Raw genomic sequence first — 12,162 nt, 5'->3', positions numbered from 1 at the left:
GGATTTATTTTACTCTCGCATCATCGCTCACAATGTGCTTGTAGAGAAAAACAAACATTACTCTACATTGCACTTATATACAAATATAACACTTTGCTTTTATTTCTATGATTTTGAATTGGTGTGTCTGTATGCCTATATTTCTGGATTGTCATTGTTGTGGTAGTGATAGTCAGGAGTTGATCATGACTGCCCCCTAGTGATAAAATGTCAAAATGTTACAAATGAACTATTTTTTTTTTTTCAAACCACCATAACTTTGGAAAAATAATGTTCTCCTTCTCAGCTTTCAGTGGACAAATCGGATGTAACAGAGTCTAACAGGAAGGATCAAATTATATTTGTAAGTTAACTTCTTTGATGTAACTTCTTCATGCTTTTTGGCGTAATACATTTAAACCAACAGTAATAATCCAAGTTATTTGTTTCTCATAAAATACCAATGACGAATGGGCAAAATTTATTTTTTTAAAAAAATATTTGTTATGTGTTTGATTTATTTTCCCGTGTAGGATCTGGAGCGGCAGAACGAGGCCCTTCAGGAAGGCGTCAGGAAGTACCACCTGGAGCATAAACTTCTGACAGATAAGGTCAACATGCTGCAACACCAACTAACGCAGGTATTTGGTCATTTTTCATGAGGTTTTGGTGAAAATTAGCATCAGCATGAGGGGGCCATAAGGTTTATCCAATGTGATCTAGTCTAGTCACCAGGAACTTTAATATATATATATATATTTTATCTGCAGGGGAAAAAAGCAGTGGACGATTCTCAAAAAGAGGTAAGAGTTTGATTTTAATTTCTTTTACTATAAAAAAAATGTTTAAAGTGTGTTTGTCCACTGAGCTCCATTTTCCTAAAGTGATAGGTTAGGATCTCTGCAATAAACTCTTTTATTACGAACCTCTATTCTAAAACTTAAATGAGAAACTTCAACTTTGTTTTCCCTGTGGTTCACCAGGCCATCCAGTTTCTCAACTTAAAGCAGAATATTTCATCCTTTGCTGAAATCTAGATATTTATCTTAAAACTACCACAAATTAGCTGTTGTGTAAAATACACAATAAAACCTTCAGTGATCAACTTTATGTTGCCTTTTGCTTCTGCTTGAACCATCAATGGATCCATTTTTTTCCACATGATTTACTATCTTGAAAATGCATACTGCCCTGACTTCTAAGGTGTCCGATCTCCTGCTGACTCAATGTGTGATTTGTAGGATTGTCCCTAATGTCAAATTGGCTACATTTCTGCTGGAGGCTTATAGGTCTTTGACAGCATCTGTTTAGGTGTTGTTGTTTTTTTATTACAGCCTTAGAAAGGTTCTTTACTTGGTATTATTTATGTTTCATAGTTAATTAAAATCATCTGATTACTGCCCCGTCACCCACCTCTGCCTTTTCTTATGAATGCATCAGAAAGAGCAGTTGAAGGCGTTACTCAGTGCCAAAGACAAAGAGGAAGGAGGTCGCAGTCCAGAGACTGTCAGAGTTCAGCTCCGGAGTGCTTTGGTCAGTGATTTTATGCACCTCTGACTTTTGATCCATAGCATAAATTTTTTTTTAGTATTAACTTTATCATGGGTGTTTGTTTGCCCCCAGTAAACATTTTTTTAAATACTACAAAAAAAAAAAATCAAACTACTAAGCATGTAACGAGTTTGTTGTTTTTTTGTTTTTACACACATATTTTTTTAACATCTGCAGTGTTTTTTATTAATGTTCACTTTGTTGTATTCACAGGGGGAGTATCCAGGCCAGTCTATTATCAAAGGTCAGACTCTTTCTTTTCCCTTGTAGATGAAATAATATACTACCAGATTATCAAATTTGCCAAACTCATTTTGCGAAGTTCTAAGTGTTTTAGTTTCGTGCTGTCATCCTGCAGGAAAAGAGAGCATTTTAGTCAAGCAAGCTCAAAGTCTGGATTTCGACCAGGTAGGTTTTAATTCGCAACCCGGATATGAAGTGAACTTTAAAATAATTTGCCAAACATTCTTAACTAAGACTTATTAACAGACTTCAAACTTCATATACTTTGCAGGTTCTGATCCGCTTCATAATGTTCATTTACACTATCGGTTGCGTACAATAATTCTACAGATTTGTGCAAAAGCCTTGAGCTCTTAAATTTTGGTCAGTATAATTAACAACACACATATTAGTGTATTTCTGTGCTAATATGTGAATTTATGAATCTGATCTTTTAAAGACTTAAAGTGAGGTGTTCAGCCTTCACATATAAATCATTTAGGCATACGTAAAGTTTATTTGTATTGCACATTTCAGCAACAAAGTGCTTTACACCATGCAAATCTATTCCAGTAATCAAGAAACAAGCAATAAACATTACATTTTGTCAAATGCCATCAAGCAGATGTACATCAAATATATTGGTCAATGTTCCACTTGCTACTAATCAAAGGCAACTCTAAACAGGTGAGTTTTAACCTGGGAAATCCGTGTTTCGGCAGTTTAGCAGTTTTCTGGAAGTTTGTTTCACATTACTGGAGCATAAAAACTGAATGTTGCTTCTCCTTGTTTGTGTCTGGATCTGGGGATGCAGAGCAGAACCAGAAAACAACATAGGGCACCACATAAAGTGTGATTTATATCACTAAATTGCACATGGAGACTTAATTTAATCATATTTTCCAATTTATTGATGATCTCATGGAATAAACCAGGAGAAAATAGTAAATTTAGTCAAATTCCTTTTAACATTGACTGAAATTTTATTTCAGTAATGACGATAAAATTAATAATCTTATGAGAAGAAGCAATACAATTAAAGCTCATCCCAGTTTAACAATATTTAACACTTAAAAGAAAGCACTTAAAAGCTATACTTTTATACAATACAAATGTCCTAATTGTTTGGGGTTTTTTTTCTTTTTTTTCTTCAGATGCCACAGAACCGTCTTGCTTCCAGACAACTCCAGAGGAGCCAAACTGCAGGTGGCTGGGACCACCCGGAGGTGGAATCCCTTCGACACGAACTCGACACGGTGCGGAGAAAACTGCAGACCGCAGAAGAAGAGAATGGTCCGCTCCAGACGGCGCTGAACCAGAAGAGCCGTGAGTGCCAAGAGCTCGCTCAGAGCCGAGACGCCGTCCAGAAGCGGGCCGACCAGCAGGTCCAGGAGCTGGAGGACGCTCTGGGCGACGTCCAGAAGCGGATGCTGGACTCCGAGTGTAAAGTCAAGCAGCTGCAGGCTCACGTCGTCGCCGTGAAGGAACACCTGGGGGGCCAGGCAACAGAAGAACTGCGCGCACAGCTGCAGGACGTGAAGGCCAAATACGAAGGCGCGTCGGCTGAAGTTGGTCGGGTTCGTAACCGCCTGAAGCAGAGTGAAAAAGCCTTGGAGGAATACAAGAGCAGCGAGAGCCAGCTGGCCTCCGAGACGGAGCGGCTCAACCAGGAGCTGGCGGCGCAGGCAGCGGAGAGAGACAAGCTGAGCAAAGCCCTCTTAACGATGGAAACCCGCCTGAACAACACCGTCCCGGCCGAGAAGTTTGACAACATGAAGAACCTGCTGACCAACGCGGTGGACGAGAAGGAGCGGCAGCTTGCCGAGCTGAGAGAGGACTACGACCGTGTGCTGGAAGAAGTGGCAGAGCTCCATCGGAAGCTGGACGCCCCGTCGTCCCGGGCGATGTCCGTGGAGGAGCATCAGAGGATCGTTTCCACCCTGGAAGAACAGAACGCAACTCTGAAACGGAAGCTGATGGACGTGACGGCGAAAAGCCAAACCCTTATCGAAGAGGTGGAGGAGAGTGAAGAGGAGCGAGATCTGCTGAAAGAGCAGCTGGACGAGCTCAACAGCAGGATGGAGAATGAATTCATATCCATAAAGGATCACGAGGCAATTCAGAACGACATGGCGGCGGCTCTGGAGGAGCTGAAGGACAAACTAGTGGAGGCCAGCGAGCGATGTGGAAGAGCAGAGGGTCGGCTGCAACAGGTTCAGGCCGAGAAGGGCGCGTTGCAGGAGAGCATGCAGGGCGGCAGCGAGAAGAATCAGAGGGAGCTGGACGCGCTGAAGGCTCACAACGCCGAACTGATGAAGAAACTCCAACTCGTGCAGAAGAGATGCGAAGACGGAGAGAAGGAACGGGAAGAGCTGACAGCGCAGAAGCAGGCTCTGAAACGGAGCGTGGAGGAGCAGTTTGTTTCCAGGCAACAGCATGAGAAGGTGAAGGTGGAGTTGAGCTCCACGTTGGAAAGTGTTAAAGCCGACAAGTTGAAGTTGGAGTCCGAGCTCAAAGCAAGTGTGGAAGAGCTGATGAATGTGAAAGAAGGAAACGAAAAGTTGAAAGAGCAGTTGGAAAAAGTGACATTGGAGATGAAGAGAGAATGCATAGGTATGAAAGAGCACAGAGGTGTCGCGGACAAGCTGAACGCTGCCGTCGTCGAGGCTGAAAACCGAGCAAACCAAGCGTCGGCGCTGCATGCTCTGGCCCAGAAGGAAGTGGCAAAGCTCAGTCAGGAGCTGGAGGCCCAGAAGACAGAACTAGATACCATACAGGAGGCTATTCAGTCCAAGTTTATCCCACTGACGGCAGCCGAGGAGAAGGAAACCACCTACAGCTCCCGGGTGAAGGAGCTGGAGCAGAAACTGGTGGAAACAGAGGAGAAGTATCACAGAGAGAGATCTGACTGGGAAGGCATGAAACAGGAAAAGGACAAGCTTAAAGTTGAAACAGAATCCGTCCAGCAGAGACTGGACTCTGCTTTGGTCAGCAGCAAAAAACACAAACAAGTTGAGGAAGAGTTTAAGGCTAAACTCGAGGAGCTGGCGCATAGGTCGGCCAGCTTGGAGGAGCAACTCCAGGAGGCGACGCTCCAGAAAACGGAACTGCAAGGCCAGAACGCCCTCTGCAACACTCAGATCCAGAACCTGCAGGAGCAGCTGAAGTCCAAGCTGACGCGGATAGCGACCTATGACACGGAGCTGACGGCGCTCCACGACGCCGTGCACCAAGCTCAGGCTGACTGCAAGAAGGCGAGAGAGGCCCAGCAGGAGGAAGCGCACAGGGTCGCCGTCCTCCAGAAGGAACTTCAGGAGCAGCTCAGGGAACAAACGTCACTCGAGGCCGAGGTCGCCAAAGTCCAGGCGTCCCTCCGCGAAGAGGAGGAGAGCAACACCCAGAGGGCCGAAGACGTGCGCGCCCTGCAGTCGGAGCTGCTGCGAGCCACGCAGGCACTGGAGGACATCCGCCATAAGGAGGAGCAGGTGAACGAGCTGAAGAAAGTGAAGCAGCAGCTGGAGGACGACGTTGTCAGCCTGGGCGACAAACTGCTGAGTTCGACGCAGGAGTGTCAGAAGGCCCGTCTGGAGCACCGGCAAGCCAGAGAGGGTGAGAGCAGGGCCAGGGCCGACATGGCGGCCGCCCAGGTGGCGAGCCAGGGCGTCGAGAGGGAAATCAGGGAGCTGAAGGAGCGGTACAATGAGTCGCTCACTACCATCTCCGATCTTCAGAAGAGGATTCAGGCGTCGGCTCAACAAACTGAAGCCAAAGACAAGAAGGTACCAAACACACTAGGGCTGCAACTAACGGACGTTTTACTAATGAATTATTCTGACAATTAATCAGTTGATGATTGATCACCGTTTTTTGATTTGATTAATCAATTATTCTGATGATTAATTGTTTATCCTCAAAAAGGTATCAGTTTAATGTGTAGAATGGCTCATTCTACACATTAAACCCCTTTTTTTTTTACACAAAATCAAAAATGCATTAAAACATACAAATAATTAAATTACAAAATAAATATTTTATTGCCCAACTTGAAATTACAGTGTTTCTTTAGTGAATTTGAACTGGGTGAAGCTAAAACGTTGCCGCTTGAGGAGTTGTTGGGGAAAACATTTTTACAGACAAAAGTGTTTTTATATTAAATGTATGTATATTTATATTTTGTGCAGTTGTGGCTTAATTACTACTCTGAGTAGGTTGGGTTTTTTTCAGCAAATTACCTTTTTGAGTCTGTTTACTCTAGTTGATGGTTAATCAATTACTAAATTGACAATTATTTCAATAATGGTCAACTACTATTTTAGTAATCAGTTATTCTATCAATTATTCTGATGTTTAGTCGATTAATCAAATCAAATAAAAAAGTATCCCATTAATCGGATCGTTGATGATTATTTGAAAACCAAATTAATAGACAATTATGTCAATAATTGATTCATTGCAATTAATCCGATTAATTGTTTCAGCCCTAAAACATGCTTTACAATTCAACTAGTCACCAACATGTGCTTCATTTGAGATAAAAAAAATTTTTTTTCCCTTCTAAAGAGAAGTTTTATGACATGCATTGTGTTTATAGATTACAGAGTTACTGACCGACGTGGAGCGACTGAAGCAGGCGCTCAACGGTTTATCTCAGCTGACGTACACAAGCAGCACACCAAACAAGAGACAGACGCAGCAAGTGGACGCCATGCAGGCCCAGATCACGAGTCTACAGCAGCAGCTGGCTGTGAGTGGATCCTGCATGACACAATAACCTGCATGCAGTCAGTATTTACTTTGAATTACTGTGTAGTATTGTGTAAAAGTAGACATTTCATTTACTTGTATTTGCTGTTGCACACAAAGTTTCTGGTGGGATTATTCAATATAATATGTAGGCCCTCTGCACAGGCATGAAAACTACAGAGTTTCATTTTAAGACTTTCCAGGTTCTGATGAGATCGGAAAACAGAGGGATCAAGTTATGGGGGTTCCAAATCAAAAGATAAAAAAAATAATTTCTGGGAATTACAGGGTTTTTCCACATTCAATAGATGATGACCTTCATTTTACGTTGGACACAACATAGCTGGCTTCTGTCCAAGTAATTGATCATTTTGCTAATTTTTTTTATTTAAAAAAATCAAAAGTATGATCACTAGCTGTGATTTTAAAGGGTTGATGTTATCTGGTCCAGTAGGGATTCTTCTGGTTGATGAATATATATTAATTGATCCAGATGACAAAAAAAACACAAAACTCTAAAATGACTCGTTGGCTGACTGCTGAATCAGAAGCCAACTTCAGATTTTGTTTCATGACTTTTGGAGGCAAAAATCAACAATAAAACCCACTAATAGGGATTTTTCTTTTAGTCAAATATAAAAACTGCTGGAGAAATCTAAAAAGATGGATTCTGGATTAGCATGGAATATTAAGTGGAAATATGTGAAATGTTCAAATCTGATGTGCTCAGTGTTGAGTAGTTGGGTTTTGTCAGTGGTTGGTATGTTGGTTCGTCTGGTATCCTGATGTTCGCTGGAACCTTTGTAGCGATGTGATGCTGCGGTTCAGTACCGAGGACGTGTGCTGCCGCTAAAGGCATCAAAGCAACACCGCGTCTTTCATGTCTTGTGCTTTTCTCCCCGATAAGGATGCTGAGAGGAAGCACAGAGAGGTGGTTTCCATTTATCGGATTCATCTTCTCAGGGCAGCACAGGTGAGTTCCTCACCCTCAAAACGCTGCAGACTTTACTTTACCAGTTTTTCACATTTTAGAAATGTAAAATTCAACTCACAAGTGTGGTGGTTATTGATACCATTTGTCTTTTAAGGGAGTTTTTCTGACTATGTGTCTTTCAGGGTCACATGGATGAGGACGTCCAGGCCGTCTTACTACAGATCCTTCGTATGAGAGAGGAATTCGTCTGTTGAAGTTTCCATAGCAAAAAACGACAAAAAAAACTCTGCCTTCTCCAATTTACTCATCTATCTTTTTCTAATATAGCTATGAAGAGAAACAAGCAATGATTTCCAGTTGGGTTTTTTCTGAAATCTGTTTGTCTAGTATCTCTGCACCTTGATTCTTGGATGTTTAAATCTGAAAGCTGTCGCTGCAGATTAGGAACAACTTTTACAGGTACAAACATGTGTCGCTGTCAAACTCGAAGACGTGTTTTCTTTGAATTACCTAAAGAAACATCTCAGTTCCAGCTTTAAATTCAGTTTATTTCTTCGCCACGATTCATTTTTGTAAAATCTTTTGGAATGGAACCAGCAGCTTTGGCCCATTTAGCTCAGTGAAGTGGAAGTTATTTGAAATGTGGGTTTGTTTAGTTGTTTTCTTCTTTTATTTTTCTTCATGACGCACTCCTAAATGCTCAGCTGAAATGAAAACTGGACATGATCACAAGACTACTTTCACATTCCCACCTGACAGTCGACACCGCAGAAAGTTTTCATTGTTTATTGAAGTGTTGCTACAAAAAAAAAAAAAATTAAGGACAGGTTCATATTTTAATTATCTACTAATGTTGCTGTAATTATCCCTTCTGATTCCAAGTCACTCAGAAAATATTAAGATATTCAAACTTAGTTCTACAGTGAAACCTTAAACTGTGTCTCACATAAACAAAGTCTGAAACTCTGGATTTAAAATAGTCACAGGCAACAATATGAATTTCAGCTTTGGCTATTTGTGCAACAAAAGAAAACTGTTTAAAATGTTGCAGTTATTTTTTTAAAACCTTGAATGAAATGGTTTGATGTAATATTTAAATTTTTTTACCTCCTGATGGTTTCTTTTCAGAAAACTCTCAGTGAAACTTCTGGGTTCATATGGTGAAATCCTTGCATTTGTGGATAAGTGTGGAATCTGCTTTAATATTTGTAAATCACGAGAAAGGAAATGAGTGCGGCAAAATTTCTGAATTTCAAGACTTCACTCCTGATTAAGCTGATGCAAGATAAATGTGAATAAAAAAAGTCCTTGTGTGTAAGATTCATATTAAAAATTAAAGGCTTTTTAAATTTGCTTTATTACGTTTAACATTTTAGTTATCAGTAGTTTGGTATTCAACACGCTGAGCGATGAATACACACCCATACAAAATGAAAAAAGACGCAATTCCAACACTTTAATGCTCCCAAACCACCTTAAATAAGCGTTTTAAACTTGTTTCTTTGCTTAAAGCATTAACAGTACTTTTGTTAATCCAGGTCAAATTTAAAGGTTCTGGAGACTAGAACTGGAAGCCAACTTCAGCATCAAGTTACATTAAAAAAAGAACTAAACTGAACTAAAAAAAACTACCTGGAGATATCAGAAATTGTAGTCTGCAACATTAGAGTTCTGAAAAGAAAATTGTATATGATCCTTGTAATGGTGAAAAATGTCTTAATTTGAAGCCACTTCTTAGTTATACTAAATTTTTATCAGCATGAAATTCTGGATCTTGCATGGATCCAGAAGGAAAAGCAACTTCTTTCAAATCACAACGCACGCAGGCCTGTGACATTTTAAAAATATGAATCTGTCCTTTAACCCGTTTCATGTCTGTCGCTACATTTAATCGACTCCCTGTGAATCGGACTCAATTTTATGACACTGCTTATCCAGTTTTGAAGGTCCAAACTCAAAAGCCTACAGGGAGTCGAAGGTCAATTTGTGTCCATCAGTCGGATTACATGAGGCCGTGTGCCGATGATGCCGGGTAGGAGTCTGTGCAGTTCTGCTGTTTCCTAAAGTTTGCAGTGAAATGTTCACTTTTTTTGTTGAACCCAGAGCTCCCTCTAGTGGTAAGACTTGGCAGGCCAAGTCCATAGACGACGTAACCATTGTAGCTCAGGGGTATTCAGTTGTTTTTCCAAGCTTTTCAGTTCTGCACGCTTAAATTTAAGTAGAAGGGGAGCAATTTTAATATTTAAAATGAAAATGTAAAACCTAATGCATAACCACATTAATTCTATTTCTTTGGAAAAAAAAAAAAAGAGGAAAAACTAAATCTTGTCTTTTATCTAACTCCTGCTGCAGTGAACTCAGAAGCTGCCTTAAAGCAACAGGTACCCCTGAGCCAGCTTTGTGTGACTCCTGATGCTGTTGTGTTGTGCTGTTTGTGATTTTTGGAGCAAGTCTCTTTTTGCCTTTCCACTGATATGTTTTTCATAGCTTTGTACTACTTTAATTACTTTACGACAGTCTGACAAATCAGATAATTCAGCAGGTCTGGAAGTAGAGCGGCACAAACGTGTTCAGAGGAACGTCTGACAATTCAAGAATCAAAAAGGTGCATTTATTTATGTAGAGAAACCCTCCTATTAGCAGTAACTTGAAAACACTCCTGTCTTCAGTTTGGAAAGTGACGGTAGGCGTGTGGTGGTATGCAGGTTTAAAGGGCTAACGCTAATAATTTGGGATATGTTTCGACTAGATGTCTGCAGAACTCTACTGTCCAACCGTTGTGGTAAAACTGGATGTTTCTCTTTAATAACACTTTGTTTGTTGAACATTCATACGTCAATAAAAGTGCCTAACATAGAAAACTACATGCTTGTCGGCTCCTGATGTTCCTGTGATTCCCTCACCAAAAGTTACAGAATCGCCGATGTTGGTGCACAGGTGGTAGTATAACATGTAATAGTAGAAACGAAGGTAATTTCAAAGCTTTTCTTTGGCTTCATACTTTTACAGTTTTGACCTTGACGTGTCAACGGTTTTCAGGTATGAAAAGAAGCCGTCTGCCTCAAAAGGTTTCGTAGCTGCGCTTTCAGGACTTTTTCTAACCTCTTTCAACTTTGATTATTTAAAGTAATTTTCTATTAACTGCACAGACTATTGTAAGACATAAACATTTAAACCTGCAGGAATGTAATCATTGATTTGGGCCAAGCTAGAGTCATGATCTCTCTGAGGCTAATTTATTTAATTTAGCTCACCCGAATGGTTCTCTGATGAACAAACTACTTTTGCCAAGAATAATCTGTAGAAAATATTTGCAAGACACAATTAAAGCTTCTTGAGTTTTTCTTTACAATCACAACTACAATGTATAAAGAGTCTATTAAAGGGTTCTCCTCCCCTCCCCCCACAACATTTAACACTTCTTTTATTGCTTTTACAAATCAATCATAAAAAAACGAAAACAAAACTAGGCTTTTTTTTTACATTTACTTTACAAAAACAGTCACACAAAAAAGCTGATTTCTACAAAAATTATCATAAAAATGTATAACAAAATGAGCATAAATGTTCATCCTCTTCATATTCACCAATGTAATTCAATAGACATCCAGATGATTGATTTGATCTGTGGACCTGAATTTAGTGACTGGACTGATTGTAGTTTAAAGACAGTTTTGCAAAGGTGATGATTTCATTTCCTTTTTGGATCAATAAAGTGTTAATTGAACGTGAATTTAAGAAAGGAATGAAATCACAGAACCCACAGAGATTTTGTGCTCCAATTGCAGCCAAGATACATCTACTAACTACTGACTTGTAAGTGGTGGTTAAGTAAGCAATCTCTTATTTATGTTACATATTTTTATTCTGTTCTTTTTATATGATCAATATCAGCTTTGGGTAAAAAAGAATTTGGTCAAAAAAGCCTAATTTTGATTGATTTGTAAATGTAGTAAAAAGCTAAAACATCCAAGTAAGTGAACATTTTTTTATAGACAAGTTTGTTTCCTAGAACATGTCATCAGTTTTTTATTGTGTAAAGTTTTGCCATCAAATTAAGAGCCTCTAAAATGAACTTGTAAACACGCATGCCTCCTGTGACATCACATAAGGCAACTGATTATTTTTTTGTTTTTTTTTTCCATTTGTATTATCATTGCTTTTCCCCCTGCCCCTCTTATTAGTCAGATTTTTCAAACAAATTTGTCATTTAAAGGTGTTAATTTAACAGAACACTGCAGGGATTTCAGGAAAGATGGGGACAATAAAAGACCCAACATGGCCTCCAGTTTTGATACATGATCAGCCTGACTGAACTTGAGACGGTCTGCAGAGAAATTAGACCACAAAAAAGGGTGAGCGAAGCTTCATTTTTGTTTGTTTTTGGTTTTTTAAAGAAAAATGTACCTCTAAATGTGGATGACGTAGAGCGGTTTGAAAATCATGAACGTTGATGCAACCTGCAGCGGTTTTAGGGTTGGTGAGCGCTGACGTCAGTTTGCTTTGCGTTCCTCGCTCTCCTACGTTCCCTGGCGGCGGCGGCTCCGTTCATGTGGATTCACTTTAAGGCCAATCAGCCCAGGAATGAGAGTGAGGATCTCTCTGGCACACAGCGCCCACTTTTATCCTGGAGCCTGCCCCTATATTGATTTGTCTGTTTCTCTTTCTGACTTCAATAGATTTATTTTCATCAAAGCCTTTTTTTTTTCTTTTTTTTTTTAAGGGGCAGCCTG

At 40.1% G+C, this 12,162-nt stretch overlaps 1 protein-coding gene across 3 annotated transcripts in view; it reads left to right on the top strand.

The window, feature by feature from the left end:
• Positions 1–10,293, top strand: part of uacab (uveal autoantigen with coiled-coil domains and ankyrin repeats b) — a 38,352-nt gene extending 28,059 nt beyond the window's left edge. For all 3 annotated transcript variants that reach the window (XM_081605056.1, XM_008404642.2, XM_081605057.1), the window contains exons 10-19: positions 287–343; positions 513–620; positions 750–782; positions 1,420–1,512; positions 1,744–1,774; positions 1,889–1,938; positions 2,907–5,531; positions 6,344–6,496; positions 7,403–7,468; positions 7,612–10,293. In XM_081605056.1, the coding sequence (XP_081461182.1) occupies positions 287–343; positions 513–620; positions 750–782; positions 1,420–1,512; positions 1,744–1,774; positions 1,889–1,938; positions 2,907–5,531; positions 6,344–6,496; positions 7,403–7,468; positions 7,612–7,683 (3,288 nt within the window). In that variant the 3' untranslated portion in view covers positions 7,684–10,293. The remainder of the gene's footprint in view (positions 1–286; positions 344–512; positions 621–749; positions 783–1,419; positions 1,513–1,743; positions 1,775–1,888; positions 1,939–2,906; positions 5,532–6,343; positions 6,497–7,402; positions 7,469–7,611) is intronic.
• Positions 10,294–12,162: the final 1,869 nt, after the last annotated feature.

Source organism: Poecilia reticulata, chromosome 3 (assembly GCF_904066995.2).
Source record: "Poecilia reticulata chromosome 3, P_reticulata-male-v2, whole genome shotgun sequence".
Lineage (NCBI taxonomy): Eukaryota > Metazoa > Chordata > Actinopteri > Cyprinodontiformes > Poeciliidae > Poecilia > Poecilia reticulata.
Note: the sequence above shows the minus strand (reverse complement) of the source record. Positions and strands in the feature narration are given on the sequence as shown.